The sequence below is a fragment of the Eschrichtius robustus genome, chromosome 16, assembly GCF_028021215.1.
Source record: "Eschrichtius robustus isolate mEscRob2 chromosome 16, mEscRob2.pri, whole genome shotgun sequence".
Taxonomy (NCBI): Eukaryota; Metazoa; Chordata; class Mammalia; order Artiodactyla; family Eschrichtiidae; genus Eschrichtius; species Eschrichtius robustus.
The window spans coordinates 22,189,261-22,212,258 of NC_090839.1; the positions used below are offsets into that span (position 1 = coordinate 22,189,261).

Sequence of the window (22,998 nt, forward strand, 5' to 3'; positions counted from 1 at the left end):
AAAAACATCTAGCAGGTTTCATCTCCCTCAGCAACCACCGCATCAGACAATGCGGCTCAGTCACTCTGACTCGGTGTGCAGGCCGTGCTGCAGAGCTTTGAGCTCCCTTCTCTAGGTCGCCAGGTTTCATCTGCAAATGCGGGAACTGGATTCCACGACCTCACAGTTTCCTTCCAGTGCCTCCCTATGACTACAGAAGCCAGCAAGTGTGTGTGCCAAGACACCCTCTGCCACTGTGGTACCAAGTCACAGCACTGTGCTTTGGTCAGATTTTCGAAGAGAAGCTCTTGTCAAGGGTACTTGTGCTACCACCCAGACTCCCAGGTCAGACCGGGATCAATTAATTGTACACATCCATCCTCTTCAGGGACTTCACTCCTGTTAGAAGAGCAGTTATAACCGCTGGCGGACTGTCATCTGCTCAGCTCTTACGACATGTTAGGTGGCACACGAAGGCAGATGGCACCTTTGCCCTTGCCTGTCCTGTGGGGAGATACGAGGTGCACAAGGGACCCAATGGAGTGGAAGTCAATAGATGGCAAAAGGCAGGCAGGGATACGTACGTGTTTTTCCCCTTCAATCTTCTTGTCAGCCACCTGCATTGCATCCAGATATTTAAAATGCAATTCCATCAGCCTGTCAACCTGAAAGAGAGATACTTCACAGGCATGAGTGAGAAAGAGAATACCAAGGCAAGAGAACAGTAGAGCTCCTATTCGTCTTACTGTCACTCCCAACAAAGGGAGAGCCACTCTACCACTTCTCACTCTGGATGTGAGCTTTGCTGCGGAACACATCAGGAATGGATCAAACGGCTCGGGCAGAACAAAGCAAACACTTAGCATGGATGCAGTTTGAACACAGGCCCATTCCCGAAGGACACTATGCATTCCCAGCCCTTCTAGGACTCCCCTGAATTCACGTTGTTAAAAACAAACAAATAAATAAAAATTCAAGTCCCTTCTTGCAAAGAGAAGAAGCATGAAGTTACATACTTGATATTCACTTAGAACTTCACAGAAATTTCTTTTTTCAAACTGAAACCTTTCATGTTCAGATTCTGCCCCAGAGCTGATCTTTTTTTTAAAAAGGTCTAAGTAAAATCTCTTTAGTTCCCTTTCAGTCAGAAGAGAGTGCAAGAAAAACGCCTTCACAACTTAAAAAAAGCCCCTGACTTTTGCTTAGCAATAACCTAAAAATCAGTTTCAAACTTAGCAAAAGTCATGCTTCAAACATGGCCTGAGGAATACTGAGTGGGTTTGAAAGTTTCATTTTTTCCCTAAGACTTCCGAAAGATCGAAGGAACACTGTGAAGCCAGCCTAAACTTCTAACCTCTCTTTTTACTGGGTTGGCACCACTATGGTTCTTGGCAGCCCTGGTATTTACCCAGGAGCTGGTACTGATTAATAGCAGATGCTGCTGCAACACAGCATCAGACAGTCAGGAAGACTGTGCCCAAACCTTCCCTGGTTAACAATGATGACCCTAAGATATTACATATTTCAGTTTACAAAGTATTCTCATATCCACTATTTCCTTAAACATTAGAAAAACCTGATAAGGCAGGCAGGGAAGATAGAGAGCAACCCTAATTTTAAAGATGAGGAAGCTGACGCACAGACATTAGATGATGCCACCAGGGTGACATGATTGCTAAGATGTTCTGTGTCCTAACCCAATGGCCTCTTTTTCTTTTTTTTTTCTTGCAAACAACAATTGCATTTATTTGTATTACTTACATGGGAACAAATGGTTTCATTGCATATTAAGAATTTTTAAAGCACTGACCTGATCTTTTCCTCCTCATCTTAATGATCCATAACGGTACACTGTTGCGTACAGAAATGGTTTCAAAATATTTGGGGTCAAGGGTAATGCATTAGGAGATGAGAGGCAGAATAACCAGAAAAACCTTTGAGATCCAAACCAATGGGGCCCAGATGCTGGAGAAGATATTTTAGGGCAGGAACACTTAACCCAGCACTCCTCAGATCGCATCAGGGAGATAGTGATTCTATTCCCGCTGGTCCCGGTCCCATCTTTACAGTCCAACAAGCACCCACCTTCTCACTGTCATTTTCAGTGAATTTATTCAGAAGCCGGGTCCGCTGCTGCCCTCTCAGGTTCCGCAGGAGGGAAGCCAGGATCGAACAGACATGCTCTGGGTTGGGAAAGAAAAAAGAGAACATGCTGTGATCAGAGCAGTAATTATTACCTCTCTTCAAGCCTGGTCTGGTTCTATTGAAGGAGGAATAAGTAGGTCTTCCCTGATTGCTGCTATTGATTAATAAGACAAGAACCTAAATTGTGTCAATGGAAAACTGAACTGATTTTCACATACGGTGCAAGAAACATATTCCAAAGGGATTATGTCCCCAAGGACAACTTGCGCAAGTGAATCAAAACTAAGTTAGAATTTCTGTTCTGCCTATAATTACTTGAGTTTTATTGTCCGCAACAGAACCTCAAACTAATACCCCCCATTTATAAAAATAACCTGTAAATAGAGTATGAATACTAACCATGAGGTGAGCACATAATGAACAAATAAGACATGTTCTACCATATTCTCAAATTACCTTATAACTTTCCCAGGTAAACATCTGAGAATTAAATAAATATGATAGGGTCCCAGTGCTATCACTTACATTCTGGTGCACCTAAAATCCCTACCTCAAGTTTAAAGACAGCAGGACAGTAAGGACTTCAAAAGGATAACAATGTTTTTTCAGTCCACATAACCTATAGGCTTCTATTATGAGATACTATTCTTCTAGCCAGGGAAGAAGAGGGTATATTATAGGCTTCAGCTGTAAAGAGGTTCTTTTCTTTAAAAAGAATTTTTAAAAACCAAGGATAATGACGTTGAAAAGGAGATGGCAAAGTTTGTTTTGAAATAAAATGCTCACAGTGAGGGCAACAAATATTCTGTTTGAAAACTGACTGAACATCTTCACATGCCAAAGTTTGAGTTCTCAAAAAGTCACGTTCCTCACTTATATCAGAGAAGCATTCCTCACCACTTCATTTCCCCAATCTCTTAATGCTAGAGTTATTCAGTCTTTAGACTTCTATTTTTACCTCCTACACCTTCTTCTATCTACTTTCACCTCCCTGGGGATCTCATCTAGTCCCACAGCTTTAAAGACCATTTACGTGCTGACAACTCCCACACTTGTGTCTATAGGCCAGTCTTGTTTTCTGAACACAGGTTCATGAATTCACCTGTCTACCTGCTCTCTCCACTTGGTTGTCTAACAGGTCCTTTAAACTGAACATGGTTTTGGAACCAAGCTCCTGACCTCCCTCCTCAGGCCTGTCCCCAGTTTGTTCCACTGAGTTAACGGCAACCAGGTTCTCCAGTTTCTCAAGCCAAAAACAGTGGCGATATCCTTGATTCTCTTCTTTCTCACACGTCCCACAGAAACCTTGTCAGCTGTAGTTTCAAACCACACCCAGGACTCCATGTCTTCTTCCTGCTACCCCCACTGCCATTACACTGGGCCACAGCACCATCACCTCTTGCTTGGAATACTCAGCAGCCTGCTTGTGGGGCTCTGCTTCCACCCTTGCCCGCTTTGGCCTGATCTCCATAGAGCAGTCAGAATGATCCTTTAGGTTAAAACCTGAGTCAGACCCTATCATTCTTCTGTGTGAAACCCTCTAATGGCTCCCAACTCACTCAGACTAAATGCTGTTTCTAACATCAGACAGGCTTCTGCCCTGGGGCCTCTGTACTTACTGTTTTCCTTGCCTGAGATGCTCCTCACCAGACTATCTGCATGGCTCAATCTTCAAGTCTAGTTCTACTCAACTGTCATCTTCTCAATGAGGCTTTTCCTTGACCACCCTATTTAAAAATGCACTGCTCCAACACCACCGATTTCCAAGTCTTAACTGCTTTATTTTTCTCTTCAGCATGCATTATCTTCTAAAATACTGTATCATTAATTATTTGTTTTGTTCACTGCCACCCTTCAATTAGAATATAAGCTCCTTGAAGGAAGGGATTTTAGTCTGCTTTGTTCATTGGTATATCCCTGGTCCCACAACAATGTCTAGCACATAGTAGGTGCTTTAGAAATACCTGCTGAATAAATGGGAAGAAAGCAGGCTCTCAATACAAGTTTTTGGTGGTGGTGGTGGTGGAACCAGACAAACAAATCACTCTTGAACTCTGGGTATTTTTCAAATGCCTTTGAATAGCTTTCACCTTTTGTATATAGTGCCTATCCCAAGTTCAGAGTAATAGCACCCTTGCGTTGGTAATATGCTCTCAAACCATCAGTTACAAAACGGTCCTTAAAGATATTTTGCATTTGGGAGTAAGTGGATGACTTTCTCTTAGGGAGCCATCAGTTTGAATAAAATATCTCTTATCAGTACATTCACTTTTTTAAGTATAAATTTTTTCTTAAAATATGCTGTGGAGAGAGGTATTGTACCTTCTCAAGATCCCAAGTTCACCCCAATATCTTTCTTCTAACTTCTGTTGTGAAGCTGGGATTGAGGTGGTATAAGCTCCACCTTGAACAAAAGGAAGGGGCAGGGAACAGGAGTACGGTGAGATGAGGGTAGAAAGTGGCAAGTGGACAGAGCAGGACCTGTCTTCACAGGAAGGCAAAAACCATCATGAACCTAGGGTAGGGAACCAAGACAGCTCAGCTCAGGGTGACAAAGTAGAATAAGAAGGGACGTCTTTGGAGGCTCACATCAGGCAAAAACAACAAAGAAACAAACTTCTGTGTATGTCAAGGAGAGAAGATCAGAGGAAAGAAGAGTGGGGGACGTAATCAGTTCTGCAATCTTGGGCTAAGCAACTGGATGTGGCTCTGATCTCTTCAGTTGGTGAACAGATGTGGGACAGGCCATAAAAAATGCAGTGAATTTTAACAAGCTTAGTTCTGAAACTTTGAAATTACTCAGCATGACAACTGGTAACAACCTCCATGTATATATATGACAATCTGACAACCATAGAGGAAGAAAAAAAAAAAAAATCAGCCAGAGAGTTCTCATAGATTATCTAGGCCAAATCCCTTATTGTACCGATAGAAAAATCGAGGCCTAGAGAGAAGTGACTTGTCCACACAGCTAATTGGTGAAAGAGGTAGAACCCAAATTTCGGATTACTCACTCAGTCATTCACTGATCACTTACCTCTGTGCCTGGCAAGCACTTGGTTATCAGGGCCTCCAAACAACATAGTATCCCTAACCTTAAGGAGCTCTGTATTTAGTGGGGAGAACAAAACAATAATTACAGTGCAGTGTGACAAGTTCCATCACTGAGGTAGGCAGAGGGGATCTGGGAGCACAGACAAGGTATAGCTGACCTACAGGAATTCCCACTGGAGGTAACAAACAACTGAAAATCTTAAAACTAAACAAAACTAAAAAGCCATGGCTGACAACTAGATAGAGAAGATAGAGCACTCCAGACAGAAGGAACAATATATGCAAAGGCCGGTTTGGATGGCTTATCACATACACATGGGGGAGGAGAGGCCAGTCAGGTGGGAAAAGGCTAGAGAAAAAAGTGACAAGGATCCACCAATGAATTTTAAGCTGTAGACAGATAAGACTAGATATGAGTTTAGACCAATCCTTGGCTGCTAGATTCCTTTTAGAGATCAAGATAATGCTTCTCTTTCCTGATAAATTTTTTGTGCTTTTTAACCTGAGTTACCTCTTTGCCTTGGCTATTAAGAAGCTCAAAGGTGTGTCCATGCTCAACCACAGGAGTCAATTTCTTTTACTACTTTATTATTGACTCTCTCCATCCTCCACCAATGGATTTTAAAATAAAAGCAATGAATGCATATGGTAAAAACCAAACTATACAAAAAGGTATGAATGTCCTCAACAAATATTTATTGAGCACGTACTAATATTTTTCTTTTCCCATACTCCTCTCACTACCCTGGTCATCTCTCCCAAAGGACAAAAAACTACTAGTATCTTGTGTACATTTACAGGAGGGGAAAAATATATATATATACATACATACACACATGTATGTATATATACATACATGTGTGTAAATATATACACACATATATTCTCTACTATATTTTTCCATATCAGCACATACTTTTTTTTAATGGCTGTCAGGGATTCCACTGAACTTATTTATCATAATTTAACTAGTGCCCCAGTCATGGATATTAGGTGGGTTCCAGTTTTGGTTGTTTGTTGTTTTTGCTATTAGAAACAATGCTGCAATGAACGTCCACGTACACATATTCTGGCACGTATACCTTTATTTCTGGCATGGATACACTTTTGCACATATATTCTTATGGCAAATTCCTAGAAGTGGAAGTGGTGAGTCAAAAGCTATTGACATATAAAATGTTGAAAGACACTGACAAATTATCTTCCAAGAAGGTTGTACCAATTAACTTCCACTCTCAGTATGTGTATGTGTGTGCATCTATGTGTTTTGTACATACAAAAAGCTTTGATGATTACCTTTCATATGTGGGAAGCATGTAACTTAGTAGGAAAAGCTTACATTTTGGAGTCAGACAACATAGGTTGGTTCAAATCTAAGCTCCTACCACTTGCTCAAGGGCATGACCTTAAGTTAATTAACCAGAATGTGCTGGGAAATACCTACATGCACATACACATATATCATACATACACACTGAGAGTGGAAGTATAATTTTACATATATAGTGTAAAAGAATATCTGTTTTCCCATATCCTCACTCAGATTGGATATTATCCAACTTAGAAATTATGACAACCTTGTAGGTGAAAAATGGGATCTTCTTTCAATTAGTATGTTTTTATTTTTATTATGAATAAGGTCAAACACCTTTTCTGATGTTTACTGACCATTTGTATTGCTCTCTGTGTGAACTGCCCGACGTTATCCTTTGCCCATTTTGATTTCTATGAGCTCTTTGTAAATTAAGAGTATTACCCTTTTGTCTTCTACACTGCAAATATTTCCCCCAGTTTGACATCTGTCTTTTGACAAATTCTTACTCAAAGCTAAGATTTAGTATCACCATATTGTTTTGCTGTAAGTTGCTTCAAATTCCGGTATGAAAGTAAGCAGGGTACAATAATAACTGTCACCAATTTATTGTGTATCAATAACAGTAGGCTTGAGTCTGTACACAATTTTCTCATTGAATCTTCACTACTAAGCTATGCAAAAGGTACTATTCTCATTTCTGACTTATTACGCAGAATCCAAGTGTCAGAGAGGTTAATCAATTTACTTAGTAGGTCATGTCCTTGAGAGAGTGGTGGGAACTTAGATTTGAACCCATGTTGTCTGGCTCCAAAATGGAAGCTTTTCCTACTAGGTTACATGCTCCCACATATAAAAGGTAACCATCAAAGCTTTTAAAGAAGAAACTTTTATGATAAAAGAGATCAGAAACTAAACCATGCAAAGCCTGAAAATGTGCTTCATGGCGGGGGGGGGGGGGGTGCTCACTGTGTCCAAAAGACAGGCACTATGTAAATGTGGATTAACAAAAAAGTCAATAGTTTTAACGAGAGGAAAGTGAAGCGAAAGGCCATATGGAGGTAAGACATAAATAACACCCCTCTTTTCTCTTTTACTGAATTACTCTTTCCAGAAGCAATTTCTAGCAGAGTCCAAACAAAGAAGTGACTTTGAGTTCTGGGCAGTTCCACAAATACTAAACCAAAACTTCTCAATAGTTCTCCCATTTAATCTTCCTGATTAAGATGGATGAGGAGTTGCAAGAGAATGTTGTTTTTTTGGGGGGGGCGGGGGCCACGCTGCACAGCTTGCGCAATCTTAGTTCCCCGACCAGGGATTGAACCCAGGCCCTGGCAGTGAGAGCGCAGAGTCCTAACCACTGGACCGCCAGGGAATTCCCAAGAGAATGTTCTTTATATACCTCAACAAGATGGGATGTGGGGTGCTGGTAGCACAGAGAGGGTGTCAGGAGCTGTAATTTTCAAAGAGGAAAATATAATATAGAGGAGAATCATTTTTTCTGGAACTAGATCATATTAGCATGTATTTCCACAGCTCATCCCAGCCTGGAACAGGAGCTACCTTGATCAATTGCAGTGGTATACTAAGAACAAATGACACATACCTATTAGTTTGGGATTTTAAGTAAAGGACAGGTTGTCATAGGCAGACCTGAATCTGCCTATGTTCTTTGCATCTCTCTCTCTGGGTGCTGTGGCTGGTCGTAGGTCACTGGTGCCTGCCAGATAGGAAAACACTTCATTCACCCAAAGTTTTGCGCATACACGTGAGTGCAAACACACACACACACACACACACGCTTTCATTAGCCACTAATAAATGTAGCTTCCCTAGGAACAGATTTCAGCCCAAGGTGGTGTCAATTTCTCACGCACCAAGGAGATGGGGAGAGCTGCTGGCACGGAGAGCAGGGGAGATAACAGGTTTATCTGCTGGCCAACACCGCTCAGCTGCTCTGTCATTTCGACAGGATAAAATGGAGGTGAAGGATGGCTATGGAGCTGTCAATATAGACAGGGTGGATGTGGTGGCCCCACTGCAGAGAACAACCTCTAAGGCAGGACCCAGGAAGAGCAGAACACACGCACGCACGCGCGCACACATTAAAGGAATCCACAAGGCTCCAGAGAGGGGAAGGTCACACAAATCTGCACTTTGAAGTCACTAGGTAAGGAGGCAGGGGTCTCGGTGGAGAATTAGAGAGCCAGTATTGAAACTGTGTGCCAGTGTGAGTCCCTGCCTGCTGGGTGCCTTGCTCAACAGTCAGACAACTGGCTGCCTCAGACACTAATTAGTGAAACTGCCTAGAGGAGTCGTTCTGGCCCATTCTTCCCCCAGCTCAAATCCCTTCAGGGCCTCTCAAGAGTGATCAGCAATGGGTTAGACGCCCCCTGGATATATGCAAGGGGGGCTAAAAGTTTGATTCTCTAGGGTCAATTAGAATTCTGTAATTTTCAGAGCTGAAAGGAGAATTAGAAATCTTTGGTTCAACTCCTCTGGGATTTCGAGTATAGAAACAAGAGCCCTGATAAAGGATGTGATTTGCTGCCTCCAGTCAAAAGTACCTTTCTAGGCCACTGAAATCTAGATCTGCAATTTGTCCCCCCCCCCTTATTTTTTCCTTCTTAAAATCATGACAAACACTTTTGAGAATCTGATGAACCCTTATGCATGCTATTCCCTCCCGTATATATAGATACAAATGGCACATTTCCATGAAGTTTCAGAGTGTTCCCATCTCTTAAGGATGGCTCTTGGGTTAAGAACCCAAGATCTAGTATACCCAGATCAGAGGTCTTTCCAGAATGGCACAACCAGACTGTGGCAATCACTCTAACCAGCCTCCTACAGTATGTGCCACTTTTGTAAAGAATGAGATGGAAGTGCATTTCCCATCCTCATTGTTAAAAAAGTATGGTCCAAATCCCAATAGGCTAACGTCACCTCTCTCTGTGAGGAGAGTTATTCATCCAGACAGGCCTATAAACAACTAGGCCTATTAGTGTCCTACTGCTGAGAGGTACACTGAGAGGACTAACTCCAGGGACCTCCTCCAGAAACGCCAAGTGAATTAATTAATTAACTATGTGGGGCTTCAGGATCAGACAGACTTGGATTCAAATCTTGCCTCTGACACTCACTAGCTGGTTAAACTAAACCACTGGCATACTGTTTAATCTCTGAGCCTCCGCAATTCTCTTATTTGTAAAATGGGGCTGTCCCTTCTATTAAATCCATTGTATCAAATGAGTATGTTCACAGTAGGCACTCAAGAGACATTAGTTTGAAATCTGCTGCATTGAAAAAGAGCATCACAAGAGATTCTCTCACCGAGGCACCTGCCAGAGATCGTCACCTCACTCCTTCCATACTGCATCCTGACCACATGTTGGCCACTGAACATGTTTCAGTCGGCCTGGGCTATTCTAACTAGCCCCTGCTGAGAAAAATAGGAACTTAGATGGCTTGACTTTCTCAGCTGGTAGGGCTATTTTCTACAACTCGAGATTTGTTCTAACTCTAAAATGGAACAAAGCCAACTTCACTCAGACTCTTTAATCCCACAATAAATTAAAATAAAGACCTTATGTGTGGTTGCCTATAAAGCCAAATAATACAAGATTCTGGGAGACCTGCAAACAGCCCTGAGGTGGGCAGTGGCTATTTATCAGTAAGCTGAAGGACACAGCACATCTAAGCAGAGATGGTCCTTGCCTTTTGATCTTGCTGCAAGAACTGAAAACACAACACATGATCTGCAGAGGAAATGAAAAAGACGCTCTCCTTTATGAGTTTTATAACCACAGGACAAGTAATTACAGGGCACAAAGTGGTACATACACCGGCCATTCCTTTACTCAGACTTCTGAGTACCTACTGTGTGCCAGGCAATGTACTAAGTACTGGGACTATAGAGATGAAAGAAGATAGTCCACTCTAGAGAAGCTCATCCTCATCATCTTATGAGCAAGGCTGGAGGTGTTACACTGGGAAGTAAATGTCTGTGAGCTCACAATCCCAAGTTTTCTATGGCAAAGCTGGTAGACAGAAGCTAGAATTTTGGGTTCTAGGCGCACATTTAATTCTTGAAGCACAAATTTGGACCACATTTTCGAATCCTGGGACAAATGGACTACTATTTATATTAGCAAGTCTCCCAAGGTGAGGACTGGGGTGGAGGTGAGGAACAGAGGGACGAAGGTGACAAGGTGCACAGTAATAATCCCCAAATGTGACTTCCTCATCCTTCTGTGCCTCTGGATTTCAGAGGTGTCCCGCTTGCATCTCTGTTGGAGTTTTGGTCCCATGAGGCAGGGGAAGATTATATTTACCAGAAAGGAAAAGGAGGCATTAACCAGCTGAGCTGGGCCACGGGACTATCTTTGGGACAGGAACTGACACTGATTTATTCATTTATTCCTAAGATAGAATCCTACAACATATAAGATACAGTGTTTGGGGACTGAGACAATCAGACAATCCTGCCCTCTAGGTGACTGGGGTATACTATGTCTAAAATTACTTGACAGAAAATGATAGTGAATGGGAAAGGGGCAGAAACTACCAATGAGGCAAATACTCTTCCAGTGAGGATATCTGGGGAGACTGGTAGGCAAGATGGCACTTGAGCTGAGCCTTGAAGAAGAGAAGCAGGCAAGAGAAGAGCCTCGGCAGGAGAAGGGGCAATGGGAACAACAGTATTCCAAACAGATGGACAAGCATGAAGCAAAGGCATTAAGTTGAAATGTACAGGGTACAGGCAAAGAACTGGGAGGAGATCAGTGTGGTGGGAGGGAAGGGGGACAAAAGGTGATTAGGTTGGAAAGGTGGGGGAGGGGTGCAGCTAATGGATAAACGTACATGCTGGACTATGGGAAGTGGACCCTAACCAACACCCCAATGGCCTGGCATTTAAATACTGGCCCAGCATGGCTCATTGGGGAATGAATTCAGGGCTGATCTGCCCACCCAGTTTCAGAGCCTGCACCTCCTTCCAGCAGCCTAAATGGTTAAGAAAGATATGGGTCAGCCAGAGTCCTATTCTTAGGATGGAAATGGTCCCTGTACTTCAACCAGCAGGCCCATGTCATGGCAAGCTCTTGCAGGGCCACTTTAAAATTCAAGGCCATGCTGAAGAGCTGCCTTTGTTTAAGGCCATTAGCTCTTTTGTTTTAATGAAATCATACAGAAGTGATCTTCCCTCATTTCTAAAATTAAAACCACCTCGGTTTTATTGCTGAACCTTGCTGCCCACCTCCCCCTGAGCTCCCCCAGATGGAGAGACATCCTGCTTTCTGGTAAGACTCTAGATGCAAACAGGATGTTTAAAATACCCTAATTAGATCGATCTTGACTTCAGCACTGGTGTGTTGGAATACAGATTAATCTGTTCCATGCCTGGCACTGGCAGCTGAAGTAGCAGGAGGCCCTGTCAAATCAAGCCACAACATCACACTGCTCTGCCTTTATTATTATTTTTTCCCTTTTTACATTTCATTATAATGGACATGTGCCTAGCAGGGGATGTGGTAACCCAAGAAGAGTCATGCATGTGCACTCAGCCACTCCAGTTGAATATTGATGCAAGTCAAATCAAACACTCTTTTCAAGACAGATGGATCTGTGTTAAGCATCTATATATAGTCCCTTTTAACACATACACAAAATACATATATTCCTGTTCTTCACAAACATTTACTGAATCCTGGCAGGCACTGGGCTAGAGACTGGGGACTTAAAGAGGCAAAATTTACTGTGAACCTATTATGTGCCTATGTGTGCCCTGCATGTATTACTTTATTTAATTCTCACAACAATCCTTTGAACCATGTTTATTATCCTCCCCATTTTACAGAGAAGAGACTAGAGACTCAGCTAGGAAAAGAAATTTGTCTCCCAGGGTTTCACAGCTAATTAGGAAGTAACCTCATTAGTTCCACTATAATAAAACTTGATTATTTTCCTCAAGAGTTAAAAAATACCCAATAAGCATATTAAAAAAGCATTCAGCCTCAATAGTAATGTAAATAAAATCATGAGATAGTTTCATTTGATAAAGTTTTCAAAATACCTGATGCCTGGAAGGCTGTGGGGAGCTCCCGTAAGCTCTCCTACACTGCTGGCCCTATGAGTACTGATGACGCAGTACTGAAACCGCTCTTGCTATGTGAATCTCCCCAACAGATGGTAAGCTCCTGCAAGGCAGGGTCCATCTTACTCACTGACACACCTCAGTGTCTAGCCTTGTGCCAGAGATGCAACTAATACTGAATTTGATATCCTAACTAAACAGCATGGTAAGAGTTAGCTATATGAGATACATTTGTATAAAAAGGAATAACTGACTCCCTGAGAGGGTCTGGATGAGCCAAACTCTGAAGAATGAGAAGGAATTTATCAGAGAGGCAAAGGGGGAATGGCATTCCAGACAACACACAAGAGGTTTAAGGGCATAGAGATATAAAGGAGCACAACACAGGACAGGCTGCTGTGGGTGGGTGAGGGGATGGCAGATGAGGAAAGAGAGGTGAGCAAGAACCTTGCACACTCAGCTAGAGTCTGGATTTTATCCCACAGGACCTACAGAAGAGTTGACAGAAAATAGGCAACATGATCAGATTTCTGTCCCAGAAAGATCATCCTGGAAGATTTATAGGAATGTACACTGGAGGAGAAGCAGGACCAGATCCAGAATATTACAGAAACGTACGCGACAAATACACACAATATATGGCATTTGGGTATATCTAACAGGTGATTCTCCCTAAGCAAAACCTGAAATAGTTAATGATCTTTCAGAAAGAAGCCAATTTCCTTGCCCCCTTTCTGGGGGAAGAAGGGAAGTACAACATAAAGATCACCAGAGTAAAGAGACATGGGTTTCTGGTCCAAACTCCGAGAAAAATCTTCTATGTGACTCTAAATAGGTCTCTTCTCCACCTACTCTCTGGGCCTCAACATCCTTGATTGTAAAAGGAAAGAAGTGGCTTGGACGATACATCAGGTCCTCCCTTAATTCAATGACAAGATTCTAGGTATCAAAAAAATGTGAACAATTACCAAATGACTCAGCAATTCCACTCCTTGGTATTAAAGACTTATACAAGAATGTTCATAGCAGCTCTATTCATAATGGCCCCAAACGTGAAACAGTTTGTCATCAGGAAGAATGGAAAAATACATCCACTCAATGGAATACTACTTCATGGATAAATCTCAAAAACAGTATGCTGAGTGAAAGCTTTACCCCCGAAGAGTATACATTGCCTGAGGCCACTGATATGAGGTTCCAGATGAGGTTAATCTATGGTGAAAAACTGAGAACAGTAGATACATTTGTGAGGTGGGAGGAGGGATCTGACTGGGAAAGGGCATGAGGGAACTTTCTGGAATGGTGGTAATGTTCTGTATCTTGACAGAATATGTATTTGTTCAAATCCATCAAATGTTGCATTCAAGATCTGTGCATTTCACTCTATGCAATTTTATTTTTTTAAAAACCCTGAACTCTAGGTTAATGATATTCAGGCTGAAGTGCTTAAGGGTGAACTGTTCTGATGTCTGCAACTTACTTCATGCATCAAAAAATAAAATGGATGGATGAGAGAGAGATGGATAGATACATGACAAAGCAAATATAGTAAAATGTTAACTGTAGAATCTAGGTGGTGGGGACATAAGCATTTGCTGTACAGTGCTTTCAACTTTTCTGTAGGTTTGAAAATTTTCTTTAGGAAATGTTGGGACACTTCCTAAAGAAAAAAAGAGAGATGTGAACTTGGAATATAAATGATGAGACTCCTGAAGGCCATTTTTCCAAAAAGTAGTTTTTAATATGTTTGTTGTTTGAAATTTTGAATGCATTTTCCATTGAAACAGGCCCACTGAAACCCATTTAACCTGAAATACAGCCAAAATTAATTCAGTATTCTAATTTTTCAGTTGCGGTGAGATGCTACAAAGTATCTAAGCATCTACTGGGTACAAAGCAATATGACAGGTGTTGCTTTTTAAAAATTTAGTTCCACTTTCCCACGGGATTTCTTTCCTTCCTTTCAGAGTTCCAGTAGCACTATGGATTTAAGAAAGTGTTTAAGTGCTAGCTTAACTAATTTACGGACTTGAATCTGTGGGAAAATGGGCCTTACAGCAAGAAAGGGATATGTGTGCCCAAGAAATGCTTCTTTCTGCTACACAATTATTCTCCAAGGACTCAGAGTGAAAATAAAACACAAAAACAGAGGGATGTGGCATCTAATTCTCCCAACTCAGGGCTTGAGCTGAAAGCATGAAGTTCCCTAAAAGTCTAATGTTCATACATCAGGGAAGGCCCATATCTTAGATGGGCTGAAGGAGAGGTCCGTGAAACTCTAAGTGTCTGCCACGTGCGTACGCAACTGTCTCCTTGGAAAATGATTCCAATCTGTAGTTTTCTATGGCTCCTACAGGGTGCTTGGTCAGTGAAACCAACCCTATCACTCCAGCAGCGGCAGTGTGGATTGGGGACTGATGCTGGTTCTGGGGAGCACCACTCTGAGACGGCCTAGACAAGCTCTGCCCAAGAGAGGTGTTCTATACCAAGTGGCAGCATCCTGACTGGTTGAGGCTGCCAGCTACCTACCCAATTTCTCCTCTTATTTCTTACTAACAGAACCTATATTTACTTGGTAATATGCCCAGCTTAAAAAAACAAACAACAACAAACAAACCACCACTTCCCTTATAGCTAGGTATGACTGTGTGACTAACTTTGGGTCAAGACTTAAGATGAACTGGTATTTGGGACTTCCGGGAACGGCCATGACCCCTTCTGCCCTGCTCCCTTCCCCTTTTGCTCTTCTGTGCTTCGGAATGTAGACATAGTAACTAAAACTCTAGGAACCATCTAAGACCATGAGGCAATCCTGAAAACGGAAGCCAGGTACTTTATAGGTGCCTGGGGCGCCTTAACAAGCAAGCAAACATCCCTGGCTCTGTGATAAGGAAGAGAATGACAGAAGGAAGCTGGGCTCAGGCTGACACTGTGAAAGTGCCAGTCCAGTCCTGCTGACCTGTGGGCTGACTTTACATGAGAGAGAAATAAACCTCGATGTGTTCTATTCTGTTTAAACCACTGTGATTTCGAGTCTCTGTTACTAGCAACCAACTGCAATTCCTAACTGATATACTAATTCAGTAAGTTCTTTTCCAGGAAGTCCAAAGACAGACTGCATCCTGAGAGTCAGATATTTACCCCAAGAAAGCTGAGTGTGCAGTCTCACTCATTTTTGGAACCAGCCACACATCCCAGTGGGGAAAATCCTAGAACCAGGAGTAACTGCTGGTGAAAGGTACATTCCCCTCTTTTCATCTGTCTTGAAGGATCTCCTCAGGACACTTTTCCATTATATTCTGGAGAACCCGGCTGGAAGGACTGATACAACTTTTTTTTTTTTTTAATTAAAAAAATTAACCCTCATCCTTGTAATGGCAGAAATGCATGCCTGGAGTTTCAGCACCTTTGTTTTCTCTCTGCATTCCCACCAATACTCACATAAGCAGCACTCACACCCAGCAGTATTTTGAAGAACTGGTAAGAGACGGCTCAGACGCGTGGCCTCTGACTCACCGGCCTGAGTCCCTTAGGGAGCCCCCTTGATGAAGCCATCTGAATGTCAGCTGTGGCTGGTTAGAGTTTACTTTCCTTTAGCACATCACTTAGGAGTATTTCATCTAAATTAAACTGACTCTGTGGGGCCTAAAAGCTCTTTCAGGTTTAAAAAGGTAAATTATACAGTTACCACGCCTCTCCCCACCCACGCCCTACAAAAAACATTAAAAAAATCTTTAGATCCTAAAATGAGACAATCACTATGAGTATTTGTAATGTGATTTTTTTTTTTTTTAAAGAGTCCTTTTCAATGGTTAGCTTACTGTATTCTCAAATAAGCCTAAAAGGTTAGGAAAGCACAGCAGAACCCTGTCATAACATGGATTCGGATATACTCGAGGTTAAACCTAAGTGCCAGAATTCTCCCACATTCTCCCCTTCCTCAGTGATTTCTTCGCTATTCCAATTTCCCACTTTCCAAGTACCAACCTGCCTTGGCTCAGGAGAGCTGATCATCACAGTCCCAAAGCAAGGGAGGTATTTTCACACTCCTCTGAAAGCCATCCCTGGACGCCTGCTTTAGATCAGAAATTCAGTTTAGGGGGAAAAAAAAAGAAAGAAAGAAAAACCTGTTTCCAGGGCCTTCAGGGAATGATCTAAACCTACCTCTGCACGACTTTCATCTTATTCACCAGTGCTGCCTTTGCACTCTTCTAACAGCCACCACTCCTCCTCCTATTCTTCCCACATTAGCAGTAAAGTCCTCTTTTAAGCTGCTGCAGCCTCACCAACTGTTGGGCTCCACACACTCTTCCTCCAGACTTCCACAGAAACCAGAAAAACCTGCTCGCAGACCCAAGGCGGCCTTATGTTCATTTCCTTGAAGTCTGACTTCTTAACCCTTTTTCCATCAGCCAGTAATACAGCAGTGAAAGTACAGAAGGAATTTCAGTGCTGCACTAACACAGTTCTTTCATTTCCATTGTGAGACTAACGAACTAAACCATTCTACAATCTTGCACACACAAAAACTACCGGGAAAACATGCAGTCATCTCTGCGAAGTTGCTTCAGGACCATATTCTAACAAGTATTAGACTCATGATAGGGAGGAGATAAAGGCACCTGGCTAACCCTAAAAAACACACGGCATTTGGGAAGACAGAGTCCATATTCTGTTTTATGAACAAGATATAATCAACAATTGGCAGATATATGGAGTACTTTGCCATTATCATTTTCCCACAAGCTAATTTTTCAGCTAATTACTCAGTGCAACCATTTTACAGTTGTACAAACAAAGAACTAAGGGTCTGAGAGATTTACGTGCCTTTCCCAACGGATCTTCCTCCCTTCTTCCCTCCCTTCCTTCCTTCCTTCCTTCCCTCCCTTCCTTCCTTTCTCTCTCTTTCTTCTTTTTTTTCTTTTTTGCCTGCTCAGCTTGTGGGATCTCAGTTCCCCAACCAGGGACTGAACCCGGGCCATGGCAGTGAAACCCGAAGTCCTAACCACTAGGCCACCAGGGAACTCCCCAATGGGTCTTTCTTAAGAGGAAAAAAAACATTTATTAGTGTTACATGCCAGGTTACTGTGCTAGGTGTTTCACATACTCTTTCTCACTTTATGTTCATGACCATACTTGGAGTGAACTATTCTCCCCATTTTACAGATGAGAAAAAGTAAGGCCCAGAGAGGTTATATGTTTTATCCAAGTTCTCAGAGCTAGTAAGAGCCAGAGACTGATCTGACCAGTTTTCTCTCCACTGCCCCAAATCTGCCTTTTTAGTGGTAAACTAAATTTACTAGCACCCAAATTTCTGGGGTACTTCTTAGAAAACTGAGCTGTAAAAAGTAAGCAGGGAGCCCATTTTGAACATAGCTATAAATTGAATGCCAATGTCCCTTTGCTTTATACAAAGCAGATGGTTTCTGGAAAAAACTGACTTCGAAGTAATTTCTGTGAAACAAATCCTACTTGTTTACCACTATGGAACCCAAGATGCATTCCCAAGGAAAGAATTCCCCAGCCTGCTTCATCATAAATATTTGGTAAAGGGGAATGATAAGCAGCCTTGGCAGATGTTGGGCACGGCTGCAGATTAGCAGCAGTGTGTCCCCGCTGGCAGTGGTATCCCAGAACTCCCCTCAGCCTGGCTTCGTGCTTTTCCCTGCTCAGTGAGACAGCCCCATGAGGACTACAGGAAATCTTCCTGCTCCTGGGAAGCCTCTGACCTCACCCCGGTAGCTCCTGGAGACTGTGTGTAAGATAGTAGGACACATGTTGGCACAGGGATTGGAAAACAGAGATTTTATTCTCCAGCATGACACGAATAAGCACAGTAATAATCAGAAAGGCACTCTTCCTTTCTGGCACCATTAGGTATTCAACAAATAATGGCTGAAGAAAACTTTAGAGTGAATGAACTCATGGAAGAGGTCAGTCGAGGATTCCTTTGAAAGGCCACCTTACAAAGGTTTTCACAGACTTCCTAAATGACTCCTAGTTCTGGGTGAACACCTCAAGATGACCTCCTAAGTCATCAAGCTATGCTCAGATGTGGGCACCTCTCATTTTAAAGCTTAATCCTAAGTTTATTACTTGCAAAATGTCTTCTGTAGCCTGGAACTTTGACAGAGATAAGACATGCTGGGAATACACATTTCCAGAAGTACTTCTTAAATAAAGGCCATGTTGGAAGGAGAAGGGAAGAGGGCTAACATTTGTTAAGCACCTACTATATGCCACAATGAATCTGTGAGACAGATAACTTACTGAGCTCACTGGCCAGGATGTGGGTCTCATTCCACCATTGTTTTATTGTTTTGGGGCATGTCTCATGCTTCTGTTGCACGGTTTTGTTGCTAAGCAAGCCTGCTTGGTTTTGTGGGTAAGCAAACCTGCTTTCTTGAGTGATCAAGGGGGTCTCCCATACTTTTTCTCTACTTACAGTCCCCTAGTGGGATTAACTATTTAATCACCTCCTTTACCCTGTCCCTGTCAGTTTTATAGATCCCTGCTACTCAAAGTGTGGTCAGAGGACCAGCAGCAGCGGCACCACCTGGGAGCTGGTTATCAACACACAATTTCAGGCCTCACCCTAGACCTACTGGAGCAGACTGTGTTTTTAAAAGATCCCCAGGTAATCTGTCTGCAATATAAACACTGAGAAGCACTGTTGTAGATGCAGTATATCTGAGATCAACGAAGTTAATTAATGTGCCTAAAGCTACTGTGATATTGTGATTTATAATAAGAGCTATTATATTTGGTCTTTGTCCCCATTTCTGGCAAAGAGCTCCTAAAACCCTTGGAATTTTCTAAGTGATGAAAGCTATAACGGCGTCTCTTGTTATGTTAATGTTATGTTGCTAGGAGAACCAACCAAGAGATTAGAGTGATTGGAGGATTGCAACTTTCAGTCCCAACCCCAGACCTGGGAGGGGAGAGGGGCTAGAGATCGAATCAATCACTAATGGCCAATGATTTAATCAATCACGCCTATGTAATGAAGGCTCCATAAAAACCCCAAAAGGATGGGGTGTGGAGAGCTATCGAGGTGCTGGGAGACCGGCGTGCCTAGAGGGGAGGCACGGAGGTTCCGCGCCCTATCCCCATGCCTTGCCCTATTCATATCTTACATTTTGGCTGTTCCTGAGTTATATCTTTTTATAATATACTGGTAAGTAAAATGTTTCTCTGAGTTCTGTGAGCTGCACAGAACCCAAGGAGCAGGTCTTGGAAACTTCTGGTTTATAACCAATTAATTGATCAGAAGTACTGATAACAACCTGGGCTTGCAAATGGTGTCCAAAAGGAGTGGGAGTGGGGCAGTTGTGGGACTGAGCCCTCAACCTGTGGAAAATGCTCCTATCTCCAGGTCTATAATGTCAGAATTGTATTGAATTCTAAGACAGCCTGCTGGTGTTCGAGAACTATTTGTTGGTATGCGGAAACCACCCTCACCTTCACGTTGGAAGCTGAGTCTCAGAACACCTAATTTAGTTACACAACTGGTATAAGCTGGGATTTGAACTCCAGTCTGCATGTTCTATAAGCTTTTCCCCCTACACTGCTATTAAGAACTATGCCAAGCTTACAGCTTAGAAAACACATCTAACTTAATATAAAACATATAGAAAAAACTTTGTAACAAGATTCATTATTTCGGGCTTCCCTGGTGGCGCAGTGGTTGAGAATCTGCCTGCCAATGCAGGGGACACGGGTTCGAGCCCTGGTCTGGGAAGATCCCACATGCCGCGGAGCAACTAGGCCCGTGAGCCACAATTACTGAGCCTGCGCGTCTGGAGCCTGTGCTCCGCAACAAGAGAGGCCGCGATAATGAGAGGCCCCGCGCACCGCGATGAAGAGTGGCCCCCGCTTGCCACAGCTAGAGAAGGCCCTCGCACAGAAACGAAGACCCAACACAGCCATAAATAAATAAAATAAATAAAATAGTGTTAAAAAAAAAAAAAAGATTATTTCAAAAATTTAGGTTGATGTTATAAAAAATGTTCACATCCCAAATTACAAATATGCCCCCCCCAAATTCACATCCTACATAATACAAAAAAACTTGGTAATAGAGCTTTACTGCCCTGCCTTGCCAGTATTATAAATTTTCCTGTTTTATTTCTAGAAATAACTAGAGGTTGCTTTGGTGATGATTAAAAGTCATTTAACTCTGGTTTTCAGTTGTCTCTTTAAGAGACTAAAGCATAGGATCAAGAACATAGGCTTTAGGTTCTAGCACACATTAAACTGCACGATTTGAGAAAGTGCTTAACTTCTTGGGGGCTGTTTCCTCAGTAATAAACCAGGCTAATGATACTCCACAAAGGGCTGATGTTAGGGATAGTGACATCATGGATATACTGGAACACAGCAAATACTCAATAAATGTGAGACACCACCACAGCCATCATTGTCAACAGTAACCTCAGACTGGCTGGCACATCAACAGGAAAATCAGCCTGCTAACGAGGCAAGCAAACACTGTTATTCCACGAGTTTGCCAGCCAGCAGGCATACTTAACAGAGACATGACTTATTAGTAATCAATACTTTTAAGAAAGTTGTAGGCATATTTTTAGTGATTATCAAAATGATACGCTTAATTTATTTTATGGTAACCCTGCAGCAAATATGGAACAAATTAACCATCATTTTCTTTCTACTTTGGAGCCAGAGACAAGGAAGAAAAGTGTTACAAGGAAAAAAATGTAAGGAATGTAGAAGAGACAAGGGAAAAACACTGAATGTAATACATACCACAACCATATTGTTCATGTGCATAATCTTATAGTATATAAAAGCACTTCCCCATACACCATCTTACCCAATTCTCACACACTGTGAAATATTATTATCTCCCTCTTTAAGGGTGGGGAAACTAGGTTCAGAGAGTAAATGACTTACCGAAGTCACAGAGCCTGGGTAGAAACACAAATCCAAACCTTCTGAACCCAGCCCAGGGCTCCTTTCTAATAGGCTACTTAAGGAATTTAAAGCTACTACTCGCAAACAGAGGTGCTCAGCTGCAGAAAATCACCCCATGATGGTTACAGCATCCCCAGGGTGACCTCCCCAGCTCAACACATAGATCCTTTAATAAACCTGAATCTTAAAGAGAAAAGAGCTGCTTCACTTTAACCTGTTACCTGAGAATAATTTGTTTGGGGATCCTTTGTTTGGCTACCGGAAAAGAATAGTCAACATCTTTTCAACCTCCTTCATATGCTTATTATATTTCATCAGCATCTGGACACCCATAAGCAAAATCAATCTGACTATAAAAGCAAGCCAAAGACATTTTCTTACCATAAGAGAAACAAACAAGTAAGACTGCCACATGATTAAATACACAGAGCATTTCACCAGCAACCTGCAAGCTGCTGTGTATAAAAATCACATCCAGTACCACAAAAGTCCAGGAAGGTGGACACTAACAAATATCTCACACATGTAACTGTATTCTTTATGAGCAGTGAAATGTATACAGGTTTATTTTCAGTTTATCTCCTTCTACCTTATATCTACTGTTAGATGCCAACATGTCTAACACATTAAAATATTCACACATTTAAAAAAAAAATTTGAAAGGCATCTTCACTTCCCTTATGCGATAACCAAGTGAACTCAGACGTATTAGCCTTCAGTCCGCACCTCCTTTCCTTACCATCCTGAAGTCCCAGCACATTAACGATACTTGGAAGAGCCAACATCACCATCCAAGCACAGCTTACCTTTCCCAACTACTATCACCTCTACAACCTAATCATTTAACCTGAAATCTATCCTGCCTTCTAAAAATATACAGTCCAGTTTCCTAATTGTATTAAAAGACTCGCCCCTGTCAAATATGCCCAAGACACACTGAGTAAGAGCAGCATATACACCATGGATCCATTTATACAAAATTATATGCACATATATCCAACCCCCACCCGTAACACAGATGTTTGAATGGATAGTGTCCACGATGTTTCTAGTCATTAACTCTGGGTGGTGAGATTGGGGGTGATTTTAACTTTCCCACCCTTCTTTTCCACAATGCTTGACTTTTCTACATTAGGTTAATTATTCATACTCAGAAAAAGCAATAAAGATATTTTTAACAAGCCTTCCCCTAAGACCCACCATGTCAACAATCTTCTCTTGGCCCAGAGAGAAAGTAAAAAGTATGCTTACCAAGGCTTATGCTCTGAGCATTTGGGCTAGTGAGTCTCAGCACTAGGTGAGCAACAGGCTCTGGAGCTTTTAAAAAATACAGATGTTTGGCGTTCTGATGCTCAGAATTCCTGGAGGTGGGGCCCAGGCATGTGTATTCTGTCAAAGCTCTTCAAGTGATACTCATCAGTGAGGGTCGAAAACTATGGATTCATGTCTCATTCTCAAGGGGGCCAACAGAGGGAGAAAA

At 42.2% G+C, this 22,998-nt stretch overlaps 1 protein-coding gene across 1 annotated transcript in view; it reads right to left on the reverse strand.

The window, feature by feature from the left end:
* Positions 1 to 22,998, reverse strand: part of CTNNBL1 (catenin beta like 1) — a 164,111-nt gene that overhangs the window by 25,305 nt on the left and 115,808 nt on the right. Inside the window, exons 12-13 of the mRNA XM_068565617.1 lie at positions 2,065 to 2,162; positions 564 to 644 (exon numbers count right to left, since the gene is read on the reverse strand). Of these exons, the coding sequence (XP_068421718.1) occupies positions 564 to 644; positions 2,065 to 2,162 (179 nt within the window). The remainder of the gene's footprint in view (positions 1 to 563; positions 645 to 2,064; positions 2,163 to 22,998) is intronic.